General features: G+C 38.0%; 1 protein-coding gene across 2 annotated transcripts; it reads left to right on the forward strand.

Moving 5' to 3' along the window:
- Positions 1-1,837: 1,837 nt before the first annotated feature.
- Positions 1,838-23,832, forward strand: IL1RL1 (interleukin 1 receptor like 1). Of its 2 annotated transcripts, none has more exons than XM_012569546.5 (12): positions 1,838-1,979; positions 4,738-4,827; positions 5,676-5,751; positions 7,951-8,152; positions 8,426-8,594; positions 8,675-8,837; positions 10,984-11,052; positions 12,051-12,183; positions 12,276-12,433; positions 17,974-18,117; positions 20,078-20,236; positions 22,119-23,832. In XM_012569546.5, the coding sequence occupies exons 2-12, from the start codon at positions 4,825-4,827 to the stop codon at positions 22,466-22,468; spliced, it is 1,626 nt and encodes a 541-aa protein (XP_012425000.5). In that variant the 5' UTR covers positions 1,838-1,979; positions 4,738-4,824; the 3' UTR covers positions 22,469-23,832. The 2 variants fall into 2 exon arrangements, with proteins under 2 accessions (XP_012425000.5, XP_072788965.1); XM_072932864.1 differs by having other exon boundaries at positions 5,681-5,751.
- The last annotated feature ends 288 nt before the right edge of the window (positions 23,833-24,120 follow it).

Here is a 24,120-nt window from a genome sequence, read left to right on the forward strand (position 1 = left end):
TGCTTTTTATCTCAGGACTTTATCTTTTTCAATCTCAGTGTTTTTCCTCTTGTATGCTTGAACTCCTAACTCTTAAGACGTCAGTAACTTAATTCAGTCTGGGTTTTCAGTTTTTGTATCTTGTGTGGCTTTAGCTTGCATATTTTTCACAGGAGTAATTTTGCCAACACATTTAAGTTCATACACTCGTGCTGTGCCAAAACAGTCATTGAATCACTGATGGTTGAATCTCTGGATCATTGACTCCTAGTGCTGGTAAGGACCTGTGGGGCCAGCTGCATTCTTTGTGATACCAATACTAAATTGTTCTTTAACACTGAGTGGCAGCTCCACTAGTTTCCCAGCAAATTTCTAGTGCTTCGCTACATTACCTTTTAAAAGATTTTTCTGCAGTCATGCTTAACTATCTCCTGCTTTTGTTCAAAGCTATTACTTCTTGATCTCTTTGCTTCAAGAACAGATGATTTGCTTGCTTGCTGTACTGCTATGCATACAGGCTGCCAAGGGCACAATTAACCCCTCAAAGAAATCTTTTGAGGTATTTCTGTAAGCTCTTTTTTCCATAAACTTGTCAGTAGGATTTTGTTTTATAAGATGGGCCCTAAGTTGCAAGGCATTCAGCATTGATTTTAGTTTCTTATGAAAGCTACAGAATGGCTTTTGCTCAGCTAGTAACTATCTTCTTTAGTCAGGAGCTCAGTTTCCCATCTGCACCATGATCTGGGAACAAGCTGGGCATGGGGAACAGACTACAGGATTAAGGGCTCTTCTGAGGTATGAGCAACACTATAAGCACCTCTGGTCTAAGTTTCAGCAGACTTTGTCATAGAACAACCTTTTATGTGCCTAGAAAAATGAAGTTAGCTTTACGTGAATATATTTAACCCTTCCCTAGATGAAAATAACTTGTGGTTAGAGGATATTGAACCAACCACTGAATGCAGATGGTTACTCCAGAATTTTCACCAAAGTCTCTTATACCAGGAAATGAGAAAGACCTTGATTCTGATGAAACCTCACAAACTTGAGCAGAGAGTAATTTGTGAACTTTTGAAGGTAGAAGTCTGAACTGTTTGACCAAAACATTTTGAGATTTTATTTTTGCAGGTTGGTTGGCTTATTGTTTTGGCTATTTTTTTGGCTCTTTTTTTTTTTTTTTTTTTTTTTTTTTTGGGTCCTACAATTGCACCCCATGAATCACTTCAAAGGAAATACAATACCAAGAGCTGGGGAGACCATGGGTGTGACATAGGTAAGGTTTTTGCATACTGGCACAAAATTGGTACATCTTTGTGTATTGATGTGGAGTTGTTGCATGCTGACAGTAGAGTTCCAGGAACACTGGAAGGAACAGATAGAATTCACAACATTGCCAGGGAAGGGAAACAAATATTTGAATGACCATAGGATAAAATATTTCCATCGCAGACTTAAGTTAGCTGTTGGTGCAGATAACTGGTTTTCAGCACCTTCTTTGATCAGCTTAGCTTCAGTGAAACAGTTTCCTTCATTAAAAACTGTTCCTGATTCTCCAGAGACTTTTCAAGCTGTTCTCAGGGAGCTGCTGCTTGACTAGACCACGCAAAGCTGTTCCTTGTTTTCAAGCAAAATCTGTTTCAAAGTGCCTTCTGCCATCTGAATGTCCCCTCTCTGTGCTCCCCAGTCAGCAGATTTATTGTACTATAATTCTGCTAAAAAGGAATAACTTGCAATAAAGGAAAACCTGTGCTAGTAGTAGAAGATATCTGATTAATTGGAACTATAAGAAGCTGTTATAGGTACTTAAAGTAAATTGCTACAGTAAGTTGCATGTTTTGCTCTACTGAGTGGGAGGTGTCTCAGAATGAAGCTGTGCATCTTGTTGCTACAGCTAGGAACTGCCGAAGCCAGATAAAAGGAGCTCACAGTAATATCTGGTACAAGATAAGACACATCCACAGAGAACAAGCCACTTGTCTGCTTTTTGATTTTTCCAAATGGTAGGTCAAATTCTTATATTGTCATTTAACCAGAAATAATAGAAGTATTTGATATGAAAGTTTATTTCAGTTCAAATAGTGTTACGCCTAACATAAAAATTTACCTTGTAGTGAAGTGTATTTAGAAATGGATTTTGCCATCAATTTCCTGGTATATATTTTTACTAATTTGACTAATTAGTAAAAATCTTCACTCCACAATTGATTTTTCAGAGTTTAGCATATTTATGTATTTTTTGTTTAAAAATATTTTTTAAGAATAATGCATGTGTCAATTCTAGAAGTGCTATGCTTTAATGCTGAAATTCCTAAATTTTACACTTACACCTGTAACTAGTGTAATTGTTAACTCTTGTGAATGCTAGTTTTGGAAAGTTCAGTTTTGCTGTTTCAATTTTAATAGGACATTTTCAGTCAGAGTGGATTTTCTGGTTTGACAGAAGAATGAAAATCACTTTCAAAAGGTGTATGGATGTATATATCTGTAAAAAAAAAAATCCAAAAAATTGCTCTTTCATGGTATGTTTACATTGTAAAGTCTGTTAAGTTTTTTGGGTAGAAATTGCAATACTGTTTCCAGGTTTTGTTAGTATGCTAGGTAATTTTGTCACTCATATAGACAGTATTATAAACATTTTGCTGGAAAATAGAATTTTGGAAAGAAAAACAGAAATATGTTTCTAACACAGTTGCCTTCAGAGAAGTAAGGAGTTAAGCCCCAAGGACCACTGTTTCTGCAATATACACAGTGGGTTTCCCCTTCTCTCACCTTCCTTTGGTAGTGGGTCATTAGGAATTAGGCTTTGACCTACTCAGATAATTGTCCCAAATTTTGGATCTAGTGCATTTTCAGCACCACACTGAAGTTTTTGTTTACAGAGCTTAGGCTTACACTCCTACCATGCGTAGCTATATGAAGGAGCTGTAAGGCACTGCAGAACCAGCCCTTCTCTTGGTGTTTTCTGTCTATACCTGCAACCTCTGTTTGAGTTCATATTGAGGTAGTTTGGTGTTTACTGCTGACTTCAGAAAATTGAAACAGAACCATGTTGCTTCTTTAATTGCGTGAGCTCTTTGAATTTTCAGGGAACATTACTCTTTTATTATAGCCCTCTATATTATACATATTCACACAGATACCACCCATACCCTACTTGAACTGCTTCTGATACACAGCAACTTAAAAATGGAGGGAAATTCAATAAAGAAATCATCAGATTTGGTGGGAAGCAGCTTAAATATTCTGCATTTTTTTAGTGCAGGCTGGTAGCCCAGTATGTGCAAGGTCTGTCAAAGATATTTTTTCAGTAAACAGAAGGCTAACTGCAACAACTGGCAAGTATGGAGATAGGAAATTATGAATTTCTTACTCCTGAATAATTCTGGCACTTGTTAGAAAAGTTGGTGAGAGCAAGTAATTGGCTGTCTCCCTTCCTGGACAAAGCTGTATCTTAAAAATGGTGAAAGCACATCTCCTTGCTACTTTCTGGTAATCAGCAGCATTCCATTTCTAGGGCTGCAATAGTACTGGCAATAAGGGACTTGCCAGAGTCTCCAACAGTGGTATTACTTGTGGCTAAATTCCTAATAAACTCCTACAAATAAAATATCAAATGAGAAAAAAACCCTCATTTTAGAAAGACTCCAGACTTAGTCTATGAAATTATTTTTCTTTAAAAATCAATCAGCGTATTTTTTTTCATCTTGCTGAGGTATCACTCACTTGAACAAGATAGCTGTAAAAAATAAAAGGACAGTTAATATAACTGCTGGCAGACCTTGTCAGGGGCAAATAAGTTGCTGGAACAAAACGAAAGACTTTGGTAATAAAAAGCCTCGCAGTAGAGAAGGTATATTCTGGATATTTTTGCTCCCTGGTAGTGTTAGAAATTTTTCTAGGAACAAGCTTCATGCTCTAAATGATGAACAAAGCTGAATGCTTTGCTGTGCTGATGTTGTGAATTTCATTTTGCCATTCTGTGACATGTCTTTTTCTCCTAAGGGTCTGTCCAGTCCCAGGTCACTCATGAACCCTGTTCTGGACCGCCTTGTTCATTCCTTCCAGGGCAAAGCTCTTGATGTTAGTGTTGAAAGGAACCCTCTAAAAATCTGTTCAGTTGGCCTAAGGTTTCTTTAAAATTAAAGAAGTCAATAGATTTGCACTTACATGTGGTGCTTTTCTCCAGCAATAATGAAAGCAAGTAGATTCTCACACATAATATTTCTCCTGACTGGTCACTCACTTCCTGTAAAAGGCATGGCATCAGTTTTGCTGCGACATTAATGCTGAGATGCTGCATTTTTTGGTCTAAACCTCATCTTTCCTGTGATTTGTGAATATCCCTGCAATGAAATGTGAATATACCTACAAGGAAATTCTCACACTTTTCTCTTCTAACACTGTTTTGTTATTGTTTTTTCAAGGGTTAAGAATAACCCTCTGGATATTATTAAACTTTCTAAAAGAAGAAACTTTCCATATCAATACAAAGCTGATAATAGTTCTGAAAGCTCAAAACTGAGTTTGCTCTGATTTTCAGACTTGGCAAAAACATAGAGCTTGATAACTCTTGTCAATGTTTATTTAGTCTGGAAGTTTTTGGCACTGAAATAAAAATTCCTTGCAGTAAGTGTGACGACAGTACTTAACATATCTTGCCTGTTTTTACTACTCCCCTTGTGCTCACTATCTTCAAGATAAATTATATTTCCTTTCTGACTTATTTTCTCTTGAAAACAACTTGTCTTTTGTCTGTAGGAGTCTGTGACTGCTACTTACTCATACACGACAATAGAACCCACTGCTCTGTGATCTGCAGTGAAGAACTGCATTCAAGGCTTTGTCATGGTAAGTAGGATGCATACAGCAACGTAGTGTAGCTGGATTGCTTGCCTGCTGTCTCCTGAGATATTCCTGGATTAGGTCAGTTTAATGCCCATGATCAGATGGTCAGTTTTTTTAAATACAGGGTTTGCTGGAGAGTTCTTGAGCCACACCATGTGGTATGAATTATAGCTGGTGCTTATCAGGCACAAGTAAAAACATCAGTGGGATACATGACCTGCCCTGCTGTTGTTAGCTAAGTACAGTATTATGCTCCTTTACCTACCTTTCCAGTCCATTTCTTCAGCTCTCCTTCAGCTTAGTATTGTTTATGACACTCACCTGGTTTTGATCTTACTGCCTAACCCTTACGTAGAGAAGCTGTCACTGAAGATAACTCCTCTTTCATAAAAATGCATGTAAAAAGTATTTTGCATCTAAGCAATTGATTGGATGTAACCTTAATTCAAAACCAGGGTGTACATTTTCAAACCCAGGATCTGTCCTTTTCCAAGCTGGGGAACAGTTTCTTTGCACTTGACTGTGAAGAGAATGCCAATGTACATTTATCTTCCTTAAAAAAAAAAAACAAACAAGCAAGTTGAAAGAGGCTTCTGCCTGAGGAGCATCATGAGAGAGTAATTCACTGACTCCCACTAAACTAAGTCATAACTGTAGTTTCAATGATAATAGAACAAATAACATCACCTCAAAGCTGCAAAACTGCTGCTATGTACACACACTTTACAGAACAGCTCACATGATAAAGTTTATCACTGCATGATAACATTTTGTTCAATTTTCTGATGTACAATGCTACATTGCTGATTCAGTCAGAGTCTATTCTAAGATATCGATGTTTTTCTTCTTAGTTTAGAAATATGATGGGGCATATAGATTTGATCCTCCTGTCTACCTTCCTCTCGGTTTCCATGACATCTGAAACATGTAAGTCGTGTTTTAAAAATGCTTTCAGATAAGGTTTGTTCTGTACAAATCTGTAGGCTGTTTCCAAATTGGTGGTTTTATTTTTAAGCCTAAAGATAGTGAGTTCACCTCAAGCCAGAAATCACAACTTAAAATCTAGATTTTAATGTATATTAAAATGCACCAAAAACTATCTATTTCTATGGCAGCAAGCCTAGGTTCAACTTCTGCCACTTGGCACCTCTGCAAGCAGAAAGAAAAGGGTCTTGAAAGAATTTGAGAGTAGCTGGTGCTCCAGGTCCCAGCTGGGCACAAACTCCAAGATCATGCTTTAATTGCACTGAGCAGCGCGTATGCATATGCACCCTGCTGAATCAGGGGTGTAAATGGGTGCTGTCCTCCATAGAAATGCTCTTCAATGTCCTGAATTTGGGGGTGTAACAATAATTTTTCCCTGCACAGGGGGAATGTCCAGAGCAGTAAACTATTTCTGATAGGCCAGCTCTACTGACTCAGCCATACAATGCTGAGCAGTGACACAGTGTTGCACAGCACTCACGTACTTCTATTCTCGAGCTAAGATTTGTCTGAAAAATTCTCTAAGATATGATCTCTAAATATTTCTCCATATTCTCAATTTTACAATAAGAATGCTAAAGTTCAAGCAAATTAGATTTATTAAGATGCCAAATTCTGCTGAAGAATTTGCTGAGATGATTTTCACGGATGTCATTGAATTTAGATGAGGCTTTTCTTTTTCAATGTCTTCTCTCTCCATACTATTTTTCATCAAAGAAATCTGTATTTCCAATGTGTTCCATCTTTGATGGAGCAATGTTGCCTTTTCTGACTGCCCTGATATGTCCCAGTGTCTTTGCAAGGCTTGTGTGCAGGAAAACTGTTAAATAATGTGATTGGGGTTACTCATACTTATACTTGGCTAATTTAGGAGCCCCAAATTAATAAGCAAGATGACAATATCAGTGGAGATTGACCACTTCTGTGGAAAGAACCAGGGCAGAAGAAGTGTTCAGCATGTAGAGGCTCTCAACTCCTGATTTGTACACCTACATGTCTAAAGCCACCGCTGGGAAGTGTAATTTTTGATAGGCACTATCTGTTTTGGTTAGCTGTTTGGTTATCTACTCTAATTTTCACACTCCCTTACCTACTGCAGCTCCTCTGCCAATCTATCTCAATCAGTTTCATTTATCTGTGTTAAAAAGGCATGAAAAAAGCACTCTTTGCTCTGTCACCACCCCTGCTCATACTCCCGTCTTTTTCTTCTCAGAATGCAATTTAACTTTCAGATTAATGTTTGTTTTCAGTGGCCAGTACAATATTCAGGTACCTGAACACTTAAGTATTTGTCAAAGTTGCTTGATTCTAGTTTCTCTGGGCCAATTTCAGTACTCAAAAGTAGAAGTATACGCAGCTAAAAAAAAAAAAATTAAAAGTTTAGTGTCTTACTCCCAGATTTTCTTATGTGTAAGCGTATGTAGTTTATTTTTCTAAGCTTCTTATTTGTTTTAGTTGTTTCTGTATCTTTTCACCTTCCCACTTTCTCATCACATTCTTCCTTTCAGGCTATCACATTGCTTTCATTTTTCCCCACCCCATTTTCATGAACTTCAGAGATAAGCTGGTTTTTTGTGGTTTTATTATATTTTATATTTCCTAAGGATCTAATCTACAGACTTTCTTCTTCTGTGATTTTTTCTTCCAAAAAAAAAATCAATTTCATTTCTCTGTATTAAAAAGGCAGGAAAAAAGCACTTACTATTGCATAAATAAATATTCATTATACTGAAGTAAGGAAAGATAACTACATTAAAGCCAGCAGTTTTCTTTGTTTTAATTAATTTTTTGATTAAAAGCAGTATTTTAGGCAAAGATTTACATAATAAGATCATTGTAAGAAATCACTATTTTTCAATTAAGTTCTCTTGTTTTTTACTGTATGCCCACTTAGAACCTCGAGATTTATTTATTTGTTTGTTTGTTTGTTTATTTGTACATCCCACATTAGTTACTGTTTTTGTTAACAAATTGCTTAATAACTCAAGGTAAACAAAATCTTTATTGAAAAACAGTCTAGTGAAAATAAGCTTGCTATGTTTCATCTTGGGGCCTACCGATCTCTCTCAGAATGCCAAGTTCTCGATCTCAGAAGACAAAATTTTAATTTATCTGAGATTTTAATCTTTTGTTCTTTTGCAGTTGATTCTGTGGAAGGTGAGGCTTTAGTTATAAAATGTCCCAAGGGGAATTCACCTGTGAAAATCACCTGGCATCACACGGATACTCTCAAAATAATTCCTGCAGAAGAGGAAGGATCACGAGTATTTTCCGTAGAAAAATTTCTTTGGTTTCTGCCAACTTCTAGAGAGGATTCTGGAAACTACACTTGTGTAACACATTTGTAAGTGCCACATGGAAAATGGAAGGTGTAAGACTGGCAAGAATATATATTTTGATAATATATTCTAATTTTAATTTTTGGACATGATGACTTTTTCCCATAAGTTTTCACCCTGCAATTGCTATTTTTATGGCAGATCATTAAAACCAAGCTACAACTGAAATATAATAATCATCCACATGTTTATAGAATGACACACATTAGTTATAAGCATTGCTATATTCCATGTAAGAGTACAATTACTGACTGACATACCTTATTCCATTTTTAAAGTTCAAGTAATCGCACAAAGTCATACAACGTGAGTGTGCAAGTGCATTCATACAAGCCAGGAGAATGTTTCCCAAGTCCGATTCGTTACCCAAATGACACTGGAAGAGGAAAAATTGTTTGTCCTACCATTGATAACTATAAGAATGCTACTATTGTCCAGTGGTATAAGGTAAATAAAACCCTGATAGTGCCAGTGTAGGTCAGAATACTGAAAAGCTCTTTGCAACCAAACACATTTTTCTTTTCCAGGACTGCAAACCTCTTCAGGGACAGAGATACTTCAAAAAAGAGAAATATATTTATATTGAGAATCCAAGAAGGGAGGATGATGGTTATTATACTTGTCACTTTATTTATACCCATAAAGGAAATGTGTTTAATGTATCAGCAACAAGAATTTTCATAAGTGGGGGTAAGACAGTAATTCTGTATCTTGCTAAGATTAGAAGACTAATGTCAACTTAGAGCAAAGGAAACTCCTTTTGTACATTAAAAAGAGAAAGTGTTTGGTTGGTTTGTTTTATCATAGTTAAGATTTACATCAGCTTTATTAGATTAATTTTGTGGATGGTCACCCACATAGAGCAAGATGGGGTAGTCTGCTCTGGTCTCATTCAGTTTTTTGTTTAAAAGATTCTGATGACTCTGGTTAGGTGCTGTGGTTGTTAGAGTTCTCTGGTAGCACATTTCCAAAATGAAGGATCTCCTCAGTGGAATGCCACAATGCTCTGCTTTCTATTTCTTGAGTGCAGCAAAATCTGTGGCTAGTGAGGATTGTCTGGTGATCACTAGATCAGTCATGTGTTGATGGCCTACAGCTTAATGCCTCTTGGTCCATCTCAGCCATCTAACATTCATTTGATAGCAGGACTGAAAAAACTTTTAAATTCGTCTTGAATGAGACGAAATGAAGAATATATATATATACATATATATATACATATATATATATATATACACACATACATATAAATAGAAAATGTATGGATCTCAGGGATTACTATGTGTCTGTGATTTTGAACATAGCCAATATGACTGAGATGTGTGGCCTTTGGGTTGCCTCTAGGATACATTCTCCTCAAGGAGGCTTTGCATTTGGATGGTGTTCAGGAAACGACACACAGAAATTTACAGTTTCAGATTGCATCAACTTGCAAAACTTCAAAATGCAACTTTATTTCTGCTATCAGATCAGTAGAAAAATAGTCAGAAAGACCTTTTCTTGGGGGGTGGTGGAGGTCTTGAGTTTGGCTCATGTGGTTGTTTTGTTGCTGTTTAGTTAGTTTGTTTGGTTTTTTTAAAAGCATCCATCTGCAGAGTGAATATCAGGCCTTTTTTCTCTGGGGAGGTCCGTATCTTGTGGGAAGAATGCAGGAGCCCTGGATGCAGCTTTTGCTCATGTGCCCAGATCTCAGTAGCAGAGCTCATTCTGATTATTCTGAGCAGGACAGATTGAGCAGAGACCTAGTTCAGCAGCTGGGAAATGTACTTTTCCTCCTTTTCTACCTGTTGCTCGACATGATCATACTTTCCATGATACTTCTCTGCCTAACAATTTTTGTTTGAATGTACTTCCTGGGTTACAACAAAAATTTCTGGGTTTTATTTGGCCCAAGGCATTCAAATTTACAAAGCCTTTGTTACATCCAGACAGATCTTGAAGTTCATCTAACTTCCTTTTAAAATCATTGCAGAAAGAAGACATCACAACATAACTGTGAAATCTGGGCCGGGTCTGGCATGTCTGCTCTAGGTTTTGCTAAATTCCAAGTACCTAATGTCAACTTTGAGTTTTTATCAGACCTTAAAATTAGTATGCTGATAACTGGAGCTATTCTGTTTTGTTAGTATTAGAGAGTTATGATATATATTCCTGTTGCTTTGCAGATCCATACTGATCCAGAGGAGTTTCTGCCTCTGACTGCTGGCAGCTAAGAACTTAGCAAGTCAGATAGCTGGGAAGCTACTGGCTTTCTTCTGACTTCTATTTTATCATATCCAGTCAGCCTGGGAAACAGGAACCGAAATGTGTTCCTAGAGCATTTTTTGGGAAATACATGTTTCACAGAGGTGCCTTGAGATGGAAAAACCTAATGAAGAAAGGGTTAGAAAGCAATATATTTGGAGTTCAGATACTGCATAAAAGTATATATTAGCTATTTAATATAATTTATATGAGTAATTTCTCAAATGTCCCTGAATAAAACCCCAGAACAGTGGAGAAATTATAAGCCTATAACAGCATTAGCTTTTTCCCCCCACTCAGCAGCTAAAACAGTACTTCACAACCTATTTTTTTTCCTTACTTTCTATGTACAAAGGTAAAAATTAAATAGATGGGGAGAAAATACTGAAACTATTAACATATACATACTCCTCAGAGATATTTGGTTGTACGAATAAAACCAGATGAACCCAACAGGTATGTGAAACACTTAGTTTGCAATTCTCTTTTGTGATCATAAAATATTAATTGTACAGATTACAAGCCTTATATTACAAAATGCATTTCCACAGCTTGTTAATGCATGCTTTCTTTTCCTCTTTGATTTCTAAAGTGAAATACGCACCTCTACCACCTCAAATCATATTTCCAAAGAATAACGATGTAGTAGAGACAGAGCTTGGTGAGTACAAATTTTAATTTGTTTTTAAATTAACATTTTGTAATGGTACACTAAACATGGTTATTTTCAAGAATATGTAATGGTGAAACTTTTTGTCACAGTTTTGCACACTTTACCAGATTTAGTTGACTGACTTTCACATTCTTTTATTCCTCTTTCCTCAGTTGTTCAGAAATTAGATGCTCAAGGACAAGCCTCCTCTAGTAAGATGGTCAGTGACTAGTGCACTGTGGGCTCTGCCTATCACTGTGGCAGTGTTACACAGAGAAAATTCACTTTACATCTGAAAACCAATTGCTGTACTGGTTCTATTGTCTCTTGTTTGCAAAAATGAAGGGATTTCTCCATGCTCCCTAATATCAAGTCGTGATCTAACCATAAGATTTAATAATCTTATTTAAGACCTGCTTAGATTCAGACTTACATGGAAACAATTTAACATGTTTAAATGATACTTTCTTTCAGTGCAGTGTTGACCCCTACTTTGGATTAAATATTTCCTAATGGGAAATATGTAATAAAAATAATTTCCTGTTTTAGTTTTGCTTGGACTGGCTTACTTTACTTTTGTCCAGTTTGAATAAAATCCGGGGATAAGTCTGCACACAAATCTTATGCAAAATAATATATACTGAAATTTAATTAGACTATTTCTGTGTAAATTTGTGTGTCAACCATCATATCCATTATATGTTCTTCACTAGCTGATTATACGTGTTAAGCATCACAAGTAAAGGGTACATTGCCTCCATCATAACAAATATAAATAATTCCTTTTGTAATCCTTGGTGTGTTATTAGATTGTTTGCTGAAAATTTCCCGTTAATAATTCTTTTTGTCTCTTCTATGTATCAGTTTGTCAGCAGTAGTTCAGAAATATATGTCAAAATTGTGATGAAACTCACAAGTTGTATGAAGATTTGTAGAGAAAGATGTTATGAGTAGAATACAATTTTGTTTTTTATCAAGGAATTTTTACATCTCTGTATCTTGATTAGGTGCTTCTCTGTCTCTGAGATGTCAGGCTCGGCTGGGGATTAAGAAACAGCCACTGGCTGCTGTCAGATGGGATGTGGATAACATCCCAGTGGAAAACCTTGTTTTTTCAAGATTTCATGAAGAAACTCATTTGTAAGTGGATATAACATAGAATAATCTTTCTTCTATGCAAACTGTGCCTAGGCATTAAAACCAACGGTACCATCTCTTTCTCTTTCTATTAGTTTTGATGGACATGAGCAAGTATACTATGAAGAGAGCATTTTGAATATTACTGAAGTAAAAAAGGAAGATCTGCAGTCAAATTTCACATGTATAGCATTGAACACAATGTACAACACAAGAGTCACGGTGACATTACAACTCAAAGTGCAAGCTAAGGGTAGGATTTTTTCATTTTGATTCTTTATGATTTGCACTTACCTTGAAATATGTTGGTGAGTTTATTTTATTATTTGTTTCAGATAGTAAAAGAGTTTCAGTTAATAAGAAGCAAAACCAGCCAGCTTCTTCCCTACATGTTCCAGCCAGTTGTAAAATTCTTGTGGCCGAGTCCTTGTCCTTGGGCCTGGGGAAAGAGGGGGACATTATTCAAACAGTGTCAGCAAGAGTTGAAATACAGAGTCTGTCTGTTTCAGCTCTGTGACAAGAATATCCTATTTCTAAGGTATTTTTCCACTGTGACAAATCAAACCAAACTATTTTCTCTAGACAATAGTTTTCTGTGGCAGAAAACAGGCAAACTTTAAATACAAGTGTTTGAGCTGCCCAGATCTCTGCCTTCACTGTATGTAAGTGCATCCACCTTAGATGCCAGTGAATATAGAAAAAATCTGATGCTCTTCTGGAGTTGGTCTGGAACTCATTTAAAAGTTGCTTTCTGACATGTTTACTTTAAATACAAGTGTTTGAGCTGCTGGTTTGCCAGTTAGTTTGCCTTCCTTACTCTACTGCATCAACTGTAATGCTCTTTTTGGACTGAATGTTGCGTGAATCACCTCTGCAAAATCACTCTTTATCTTCTCTGAGTGTCACTATGTTCCCTCTGTGCCACACAGAGGTGTGAGTAGCTATCAGAGGCTATGCCTCGGCTTTGTTTTAAAATTCCTGGTTCTAGTAGTACTTGAAAGAGAAGGAAAATCCAGGACAGTAAATGATGGGGATAGGGATAATCCTTAGCTTATAGAGGATTTTTTTTTTTTTTTAATAGGGATATTCAGATCCCTAAGCACTATTGCCAACACCTCTGAATCAGATTCCTATGGCAGAAAATGCTATTTTGTCTGTGAAGGCTCAAGAAACAGCTGTGATCAATTGTATCCTTTTTCATCCCTTCAGATATGCTAAACCATGAAGAATCATGGCATCATAGAATGGTTTGGGTTGGAAGGAACCTTAAAGATCATTTAGTTCCAAACTCTCTGCCAAGGGCAGGAACACCTTTCAGTAGACTAAGTTGCTCAGAGCTCCATCCAACTTGGCCTTGAACACTTACAGGGATGGGGCATCCACAGCTTCTCTGAGCAACATGTTCCAGTGCCTCACCACCCCCACAGGAAAGAATTTCTTCCTAATATGTAATCTAAACCTACTCTCTTTTCTCAAGGACTTTGAAAGTAAATGTCAAGATCTTTAACAGGGATTGGTTTTCTATAAAAGAGTGGTGGGAAGAGTAAAATCAAGTGTACTGTGATCACAGGGTTTGCACAGACCCATGTCCTGCTGTATTCTCGACTGCTCATGACTTTCCACAGGATCATGGATTCAAAACCTAGACAAATTTCCTTGCTGCAGCCTAGACTAGAAGAGATGTAGGAGAATTGTAACAGCAGAATAGCACTCAGCAGGAAGATGGCAGGAGATGTTTTGGTTGGATAGGTGAGTTTGAGTGCAGCTTCACTCAGGAAGCTGAAAGCACACCAGTTCTGCGCTGAACTACCTGAGTGTGGGAGTGTGCTTGGAATTAGAGGGAAGGAAACTGACCTACAGTTTCTGCTCACTAGTTTATTAATGCAAGTCCCTTGTTGACCCCATATTACAGACTAGATGAAGGAGAACATATAGCATATCCTGTATTCATCCCATGAGTCATTGAGCCTCATTTCTGTTATGGACAAATCTTGTTTTTTATTCATAGGTCTTCAGTAAATGATCATGAAAGCTCTTGGCTATGACCCTGCTTTCACTGCTACCTTTTTTATGATCTTGTCCTTCTTGCTGCTGTTGAAAAGGTGTCTGCCTCTGCTCCTCAGCACTGTTGGTGTCAGCAATGCTATGTCCAGAAGCGGCTGTGCTCTGCTTTAGTCTTCTTCACTCTGTCCTCACACAGCTCAGCAACATTTATGCTAAAGCAATGCCTCTTTATCATGGTTTGACGCTGGTGCAATGCCAATGCCCCCATGAAAATGCACCTTCCCAGATAAATGCTGTGAGATGAGATCCGGAACAAAGCAGAGCAGGTCCAAACTTAATAACAAAGGGAAAGAAAACTTTAGTAAACTACTACTATGATAAAGGGGAAAAAAAAGAAAAAACACACACTAAATCCAAAATGAAAACCTTCCAAAACAATCCTCCTCCCCCCCCCCCAACTCCAAAAATCCACAGTGAAACACAATTTGGACCCTTAATCAAGTTATCACCCTTCAATATAATCATACTCAGTCCATCAAGGGACAGAGGAGTCTCCCTTGCACCATAGACCCCCAGGAAACACAATTGTCACTTCTTGTGTTTCCATGTCACACATGGCACCCATGGCACCGGCCAGAGAAAATCTGCCAGTGTGACATTCTCCTCTCCATGTCACAGTGCTCTCACCACTGTGCATGGACAGACTGCTCATAGGGCTCCTTTAAGGATGCTTTGCCAAGGGCCAGCAGGAACAACAGTTTCTCATTTTGGGACCACAGTCCCCACCATTTTCTTCCTCCCCTGGGGCTGAGGGTGAAAACAGAGATCTTAATTTTCCTGAAGACAGAGGTCATCATCACACCCTCCTCAACTTTCCTCTGTTCATTCCTGCACTGGTAGTTTCTGAAGCAGGTCACTTGGCTCACCATGCATCCTCCTAAAATATAGTCTCTCTCTTGGAGGAGAAATTGGTTCAGTCTATGGCTAGCAAGAAAAGTCCAGCCAAAAGCCACTCCATCATCTCCCCCCAACCTTCTTTCCCTAACATCCCAGGTCCCAGGCTGTCTCTCTTTCCTTCAAATTGAGGAGGAGTAATATTTCACAAAGCCTTCATTTCCCAGGAAAGAGCTAAAAGTTCTGGACTCCCCTGACAGCTGAAATCTTGGCCCAGAACTCCATCTCTCATGCTGGGCACCTTCCACCCCCCTTCTCCTCTGCCAGCAAACTTCCAGGTGTCTGCAGGCTCTCTGTTTCTTTCCCTCTAGGTTGGCAGGGGGGGGGAATAAAGACATCTCAGACGTTCTCCACCCTTTCATCCGCAGGAGCTGGCCCAGCTTTGTTCCAGACCCTTCACCCCTGGCCTACCTCTGCAGGCCACATGTCTTCCTCTCCCCTGCCCAGCCCGGGGCTGAGCAGGGGAGAGTCTGCTCCCTTCGATGACCAGAACCAAAGAGACAGTTCTCCTGGGAGTTCTTGCTTTTAACCCCCTGTGTTCTCAGAGGCGTGTCCAGCCTTCAGTGGTCACTCCAGGTACCAATATCCAAATGTGACCACTGATTGGTTTGACAACCAGCTTCCTGAGAAAATTCCCTTCTGTCTCAAACCACGACACTCACTCTTGTTTCTCAGAATAATAAAAATGCTATAGGATTCACTTGTGCCTCTCATCTTGTAAATGTGTAATAAAGATGTGCACACTTTTTTTTTTGTTTTGTTTGTATGTTTGTATTTAATAGGAAAAAGATTCTAAATATATGATTGCTCCTTAGTGTTTCTCACAGCACACTATCCTGTTAATGTTTTGGTTTTTTTTTTTTTATTTTACATAGTCATTCAAAGCAGAGATAAAGTTCAGCCCAAAGAATCATCTCTGTTCTTCCTCAAAGATGTTTAATGCCAAAGCTAACCTTTTGGCTCATCTTTTGTAGACTAATGTGGACAGGAACTCTAGACCCAGATCTCTGCCTTCACTGTATGTAAGTGCATCCACCTTAGATGCCAGAGAATATAGAAAAAATCTGATGCTCTTCTGGAATTGGTCTGGAACTCCTTTAAAAGTTGCTTTCTGACATGTTTTCTCTGGCCTTTCCAATATTAGTCCTTGTGAGCTGATAGTTCTGTATTCCCATTGCTCTTGAATATAAATAGAACATGTCTTACTCATGAACTCAGCTGCTAAATGATGCTGTGAAGTCAAAGGGGCTTGTGGCACTTGCCCCTACTGTGCTGAATGTTTACTAGTCAATTAAATTAGTGAATGTTCATTAGTTAATTCCAGAGAATGAAGAGGCTAAGCCAGCATTACTGGGAATTGAAGCCGCTCTTCCAGGAAGACACCTCTGTGGGGGTCTAGTCTGACACATTTCAAACTGCATGAGGACAACACTTCCTTTCCAGCCTTGGTCGAATCAGTGCAAATATACCCAGCGTTTTTTAGGTTCAAAATTGCAAAAGTTGATACTTGAACCTATTTTTTCTCTAGATGTTTATAGAGACTTAATGCAAAGCACCAGTAATTGTAATGTTATGATGAGCACCAAGTCAGCAAATGTATCAATAAGAAACAGCTGGTGCTTGGATCAGCCCCTCTGGGTAGTGAAAGGGGTTTCCTTACTTTGTCTGGATTGACCAGGAAAATGGATCAAATACTAACTAAAATTTGAAGTGATCAATAAGGATGAAGTTCCTTCATATGCATCATGTGACACAGTTAAAAATATGGCCAAACTTCACTTTAGAAAGAACTGGTTGTTTTCTTGCCCAATCTTATTGGAAGGTGTTTCCTCCTGATCTTGTTCTGGTGAAGTATGCTTCATCACAAACCTAACATTTATTTTTCCCTTTAAATGCCAAAGAAAGAAATGTTGAGTGTGAAATCTTGTTAAATTTACCTCACATTTTCCCTTTCCAGAGGGAAAAGGAAAATGTATTTGTAAACTCTTCATTTATATACCTTTTCAGCAGAATTTCTCAGGCACACCCTCTACTAGACCTAATCTCTCAGCACCCCATCCAAGCTATTCTGGAACTTCCAGGGATGGGGCATCCACAGTTTTTCTGGGCAATCTGTTCCAGTGTTTTACCACCCTCAATGTAAAAAATGTTTTCCATATATCTAGACTTTATCCATGATAAGTCTTCATCTCTGAGGTAAAGGTGGACAGATTCTAGAGCTCTTCCAGGACGGAAATTGGAACTAAAGTGGGTGGCTCCTTGCTATCCCAATTTTTCTTACTCATCATTGCTATTACATGCTCCTTGACCCTCTTGAAAGGAAAAGGCAGGAGAGGACGTCATCTGACTTCAGCATCGTTTGTTTTATTTCTGTGACCAGGACATGTTCTGTTTTCCTGCTTGTCTAGTGTTATCTTAGTTCTTATCTTGCAGATTTCATTGCTTGCACATGCTCTTTATATCCTATTTGTACAATCATGCCAGAAGTCTCCATTTGTCCTTTTATGGATTTTCATGTGTAGGCTTAGATGTCTCACAAAATGGTTGTGTTATTACCAGTTTTTACAAGTTAAAAGGTACATAAATATCATTGTCAGCTGTAGTTTTTAGCATAAGTAGGTCTGGATTCAACAAAGTGAATATTAATTATATACTGCATTATATGCTTCTAGTTAAGGGGTCTATGTGTTGGCCATGCCAGCTAGGGAAGGAAGAAACTTTTTCATCTCTGTTTTGAGCTCCTGAAAGCTGTATCAGAAGTAAGGATATGAGTCTAAAGCTTCAGCACATGGGTTAACTTCTCTGTGGCTAACGATATATTCCTCTACTTTGCAGAGGTTCTTCCTAATGTCCTCCTGATCACAGGATCTCTAGTTGTGCTAGGTGCAATAGCACTCTCAGTTATCCTTTACCAGTCCTTCCAAGTTGATATTGTCCTGTTGTATCGGGAGATATTCCAGCCCCACTCAGTCAAGAATGGTAAGTAAGATTTGAGAAAGAAAGTTAAAAAAAAAAGAAAATGACAAATCATAGAAAAAAGTAATTTATTTGATAGTTGCTAACCCATGACACCTGAGCCTGATTCTTCTCTTTCTTACACTTTTAGTAAAGAGAATCCATACATAGCTCTGCAAGTGCTTTATATTCCCTTGTTTCCTGGGTTTTGTAGCACTGAATTACATAAAAGAGAGATTTAGTCCTAGTTTTCTAGTTTTTTAAACGAAAGTATTTGCCATAAAATACTGAATGACATTGAAAATCTGATTTACAGTGCTATTAACTCTACTTGTTATGTGCTCTCTAATGCAAAGGAACAAACCTGGTAACTAATGTGTTCAAAGCATGTATTAGAGCAAAACAGTTTTTGTAGGCCAAAAAGAAAAATACCAATAGTGTGGAAGACATTTCTGGAGGAATACATCCCATCTAACTTTACCGGTTGCTTTCAGCTCAAGATTCAGACATCTACATTTAGTTGTATGAAATGAAAGTGTACACATGCAAGTTTCCACCAAAGACACGAAACCTGTGGCTGGGTTCAGCTGTCTGACCATAAGCAGCTGGTGCTGTTGGGACTGCCTTAGGGCTTCAGTGAGACTGAACCCCTTTGCAGGGGGCAGCTGAAGGGCAGACAGTGTCTAATGACATGTTGAGGTACATGTTTTTAAGAGACCAAATCCAGCTAAAAGGACAATTTTTAAATCTGAAGCTGACTCTTACCACAGATGTGTTCATGGTAGATATCTACAGCTGATCTAGTTACTTCTCATTAAAGAGGTAAGAAGTATGCTTTTTAGGAAAGTTTCCATGTAAGTATATTTTATGATGAAATTAATCAGACTCTGGAAATGGACATTTCCTTATTATTACAGAATCACAAAATCACAGATTCACAGAATCAATGAGGGCCTCTGCGATCATCGATTCCAATCTATGACCGAACACCATGTCAGCTAGACCATGACATTCAGTGCCATTTCCAGCCTTTCCTTAAACACCTCCAGGGATGGTGACTCTAACACCATCCTGAGCAGCCCATTCCAATGCCTAATTGTCCTTTCTACAAAGAAATTCTTCCTAACATCCAGCCTAAACCTCTCCTGGTCCAGTTTAGCACTGTGTCCTTTTGTTCTGTCACTGCTTGCCTCAGAGAAGAGGCTAACCCCTACCTGGCTACAATCTCCTTTTGGGACATTATAGAGAGCAATAGGCTCAAACCTGAGCCTTCTCTTCTCCAAACTAGATAACCCCAGCTCCCTCAGCTGCTCCTCACAGGATCTATTGTTGGAATGGTTTGAGCAAGAACCTCAGCAACAAAAGAAAGGATACAGCCATTTCCACAAGAAAGAAAGAAACATTTGTGATTAGAATAAAAATGCTGTAATGGAAAACTTAATTTAGATAAATGAAGCAAGGAATGAAAGAAATACTTGACTTTGTATTTGGTTCTGATTGGAAGATTGTTTCCTAAGAAATGGGATTTTCACTCAGGAGTATTATATGTTGTAGGAATGATGAATAAAATCTTAAAGATGGAAGAATTTAAATGGAATATCTTGTGCTGAGAGACAAAGTCTGTTAGTAGCGAATTGTATCACTGAAATAACAAATGCTGAGCTTCATCACTATATCATGCTAATACGCATCGATCAGTTGAAATCTTACTGCATATACTTTGGAATACAGCCTTCACTGTACAAAGGCCAGGTTCTCCAAAGCTACAAACACACAGGACAAAACACTTGAACATGGAAAACACCAAATATGCACAGTCTTTAGTTTCCAAACATGCACCAGAGGATATACATTATTCAAAGTGGCTGGAACTGCTTCTTAGATCTAGTTCAGTGACTGATATTTTTATTTCTCTCCTACTTTTTGCAATAGACAGCTCTAATACTATTAACACAATACCACTTCCTCTTGTTTTGCCTTATAGATGGAAAGATATATGATGCGTATGTTATCTACCCCAAAAACCACACCAGTGAAGCTAATTTTGTGGAGTATTTTGTTTACCAGATCATGCCAGATATTCTGGAAAATAAATGTGGATATACATTGTGTATTTATGGGAGAGATATATATCCTGGAGAAGGTAAGTTTCAGATCTGGTAATGCATTGAATTACTTGTCAAGCTTGAGCAAATTGTAATTCTAGTCCCTTTTAGGTGTATAGGAGGTCATTCTACATTCCTGACCTTGAAGCTTGTCTCCTCAGCAGCCATCTGTCTGCTCTTTCAGGCCAGGTGTCACAAGGGCACTCTATGCTTTCCAGTGTGATGGGAAAAGCAAGCTACAAGGAAGGGGCACAGACTTCTTATCATCTTGGCATACACAGAAAACATGACCCTGACTCTTTTAAACGTACACTTGCTCTTTGGAAAGTCTAACTCTGTGCAGCCATTATCAGCCATTATCTGGGCAAAGCCACAACCAAAGTGTGCATGAGCTGGCTTGGCTGACTACAAGACAAGGAAGAGGAGAAACCCACAAGCTCAGCCAAACCAACAAACTCAGCTGCGGAAACACCTTTGCTGTTATCACTCAGGAGTTTTCAACCTTTTATGAGGGTGTTAGAGTCACAAGAAGTTCAGCTTCTTTTCTCTGACATTTTCTATTTTCCCTTCACACAATTCCCAGCATCAGCTCAGCAGAGAATTGGTATGCTTTATTCCTACTGTCTTGTCTTTCAGGTTGAAATCTTGTTAATTAATCTGTACTAATTTCCAGACACCCTCCACATTATTGCATATGATTGCAGCCACCTAGGTGCTATCTGCTCTCCTCCAGAGCTGACTTGTCTGTTTATCTTGTGCTCTGGTTCTTCTGTAGACTGGATCTTCTCTCTCTGTTGGTGAGCAGGCATGAAGCCTAAACTGGTGCATTTTCTGTTTCACATTTCTGAAATCATCTGCATTGGGTCAGGTGTCATTCATCTGCCCTGAGCTGAGGCTGAGATCTTTAATACCCTTCTCTTCTGAAAGGCTGTGAAAAGGCTGCCTGGCCTTGGGAAAATGAAGGTAAAGAAAAGCTGCAAAATTGTTGAGCCAGACCATTCCCAGATCTAGCACAAGGAGCTACAGTAGCTCACAAACCTGTCAATGGCAAAAACTTACACCACTTGCAGTGGTCTGGCAGCCCCCAGCAAAGGAAAAGAGGTTACATATGGATCTGGCTGATGCATCTACAAACCAGCTGGTTTGTTAAATAATCAGCTGGTGTGTTGAATATCCTCAGCTGGGCTTCCACTTCCTCTCTTTTGGCCCAGCAAAAATTACCGTGACAGTAGCACTGATCAGCTCTCCCTAACATGGCAGTGGGAAATTCAAGCACCTTCTGTTATGCTGACACACAGATGCCCTGAAAGTCTGGATTTACCTCTGCAGGGTGAAGGCCAACACAATGCACAGACTAGTGTATAAATTAGCACATGACAACTCAGGACAATTCACTGTAATTTACTCGAATCCCACCTGTAAATAAGCCTCTTAGATGCAAGTCACCCAGAAGTCTCCTAATGACTAGTTTTTGTAGGTAAGTATTGCAAGATCATCTCTAAGGCATTAAACTTGGTACAACACAATTCCTTACATGGACACTGTTGATCAAACACAATTTTGATACAGTCAGATCTATTGAACTTGACCCTAGGTCACTGGAATATAAATTCCTAACAATACTTAAAAGCAGTGAATATATTAATGTTTCAACCAAAAAACCCATTTGAAATGAAAGCTTTTTGTTTTGGGCTTCTTGCTTTTCTCTCCCCCTGTTCCACTGCCTTTGGTTGGTTGTGTTTTTTTGTCTTTTTGAGGGGTTTAGGGAATAAAGTATTTCTCTGCAAATAAACAAACTGTATCAGACTGAAGTGAGATAGAAATTATTTCTGGTTACAAAGCAATGAAAATGGAGTTTCCAAACTCAAAAGATTTTTAAAAGTAATATCAATGTCTCTTCCTTTGCTTGTACATTGCTAGATGCAGTCAGTGCAATTGAGATGAGGTTGCAGAAGAGCAGAAGGTTGATCATCCTGCTAACACACCAGCTGGTTAATTCTAAAGAAGATGCTTTCGATCAACACATTGCTTTATACAATGCCCTCATTCAAAATGACACAAAGGTGATCCTTTTGGAAATGGAGACAATTGGGACTTATGAGAAGCTTCAGGAATCTCTTAGGTTTATTATTAAGCAGCAAGGAACCATCAAATGGAAAGAGGAGCACACGGTGCACCCACAGTCACCCAGTTCTAGGTTCTGGAAACAGGTGAGGTACCATATGCCACTGACACACAGGCCCTCCTCACACTTGGCTGACACCACGTGAACAGTCTTGGAGAGCAGAGCTGCACTATCAGGATGGATTACAGCCCACAGTTGCTTTCCTTTCAGAAGGTAGGTGACTATATAGTCTGGAAGTCTGGCTGTGTTTTTTGAACTTTTTTCAGTCCTTCAGTTGAGTAATGAATGGAAGAGGTTTAGGAAACGGAGAGGACATTTTATAGGTATGAGAGTTCTGTAAAGAAATAATTCTAGATTTTGTGGAGAATTTTGTATGTCACAGAAAACAAAATGTACCTATACTCTTTCTATATATAGTTGTATATATAACAGAAAGTTGTGATTGTGAATAACTGAATGCCTTGCAGGTTTACTTTATCTTTCTAATGCAGTTGATAAAATATAAATACCTATTGTATTATTTGACTAGAAAGTATAATGTGCATTTTGCAACTAGAAAGTATAATCTCATGCTTTTTTAAACTTTTATTTTCTGACACATACTCCTCTTTGATTCAATAGTGATACTCACAAGATGAAATTTTATTTTTCCTTAGTATGGCTGCCTCACTAAAGGGTCTTTTGAGACTGATGTGAATATGGTGTTAAGGTAAAGAAATGCACTTATATATCTATATATCTATATATATAAAAAAGATGCATTCTTACAGGAAATAAATGCATTGATATATACATATATATATTACATGCATTGTTAAGGGAAATAAATGCACTGATACATATAAAGGAATTTTATATGCACATTAAAATATTTAATGTATCTATTAAAATATTAAAATGAGTGTCACACAAATGGGAAATTTGATGTCTTTCAAGTACAATAATCATGCTGTTACTATAATTATTATCTCCAGATAGAACTAACATATTAAAATTTAGGATGATCTTTTGATACACTGACAGCATTCCTTTAAGCTACTGAAAAAATAGACTGCTTTTTTATAACAAGGATTATCCACCTTTTTTTCCATGCTTTGGCCTCATGTGTAGTTATACTTTCTGATAGGAAATAATCTTAAATGCAAAGGTCAGAGCCAAATCTCCTTCTAGTTCAGGGGAACAGGAACAAGATATATCCTTCTACAGGTATCTCTGCAAACTTTAATCTATTTTGATTTTCAAACCCAGGAAATTCTTATTGTAAGAGAAGGCTTAGTTTTCAGCTTTAGACTTGCTACAGAATAGACTTAAAAAGTGAAAATTAGATGCAGAACACTCATTGTTACCAACTCCAGGATTACAAACAGGCAAGTTATTTCATTTTACTGTAAGTTTTTATTGAATATGGATCTTCAGACTTATGGATAACTATTTGGAGTGGAAAAAAATGTGCATAAAATATATGTATGGATATTTTTAGCATTCAATTAAAAGATGTATGGCAAACTAGACAGTTTTTCACTTATGAGTTGTATTTTCAAGCGTTCATTCACACATTGCTCACTTCACCACAACTAAAAAGCATCAAATGTTGCATTTTGTAATTACCTCAGATTGTGTGCAGTGTTGAGTCCTGTTCCTAAAGGTACCTCTGGATAAACCTTACTGTCTCTGTGGAGGCCCCACAAGATGGATTCATGCCAGTGTGCGACTTGGTTTATTCCTACAGTACCATTTCTTCCCACAGGGAGCAGACCAACACTAAGGTATATGTAAAAACAGGAACCTATTGCTATA

This window comes from Taeniopygia guttata, chromosome 1, assembly GCF_048771995.1.
Source record: "Taeniopygia guttata chromosome 1, bTaeGut7.mat, whole genome shotgun sequence".
Taxonomy (NCBI): Eukaryota; Metazoa; Chordata; class Aves; order Passeriformes; family Estrildidae; genus Taeniopygia; species Taeniopygia guttata.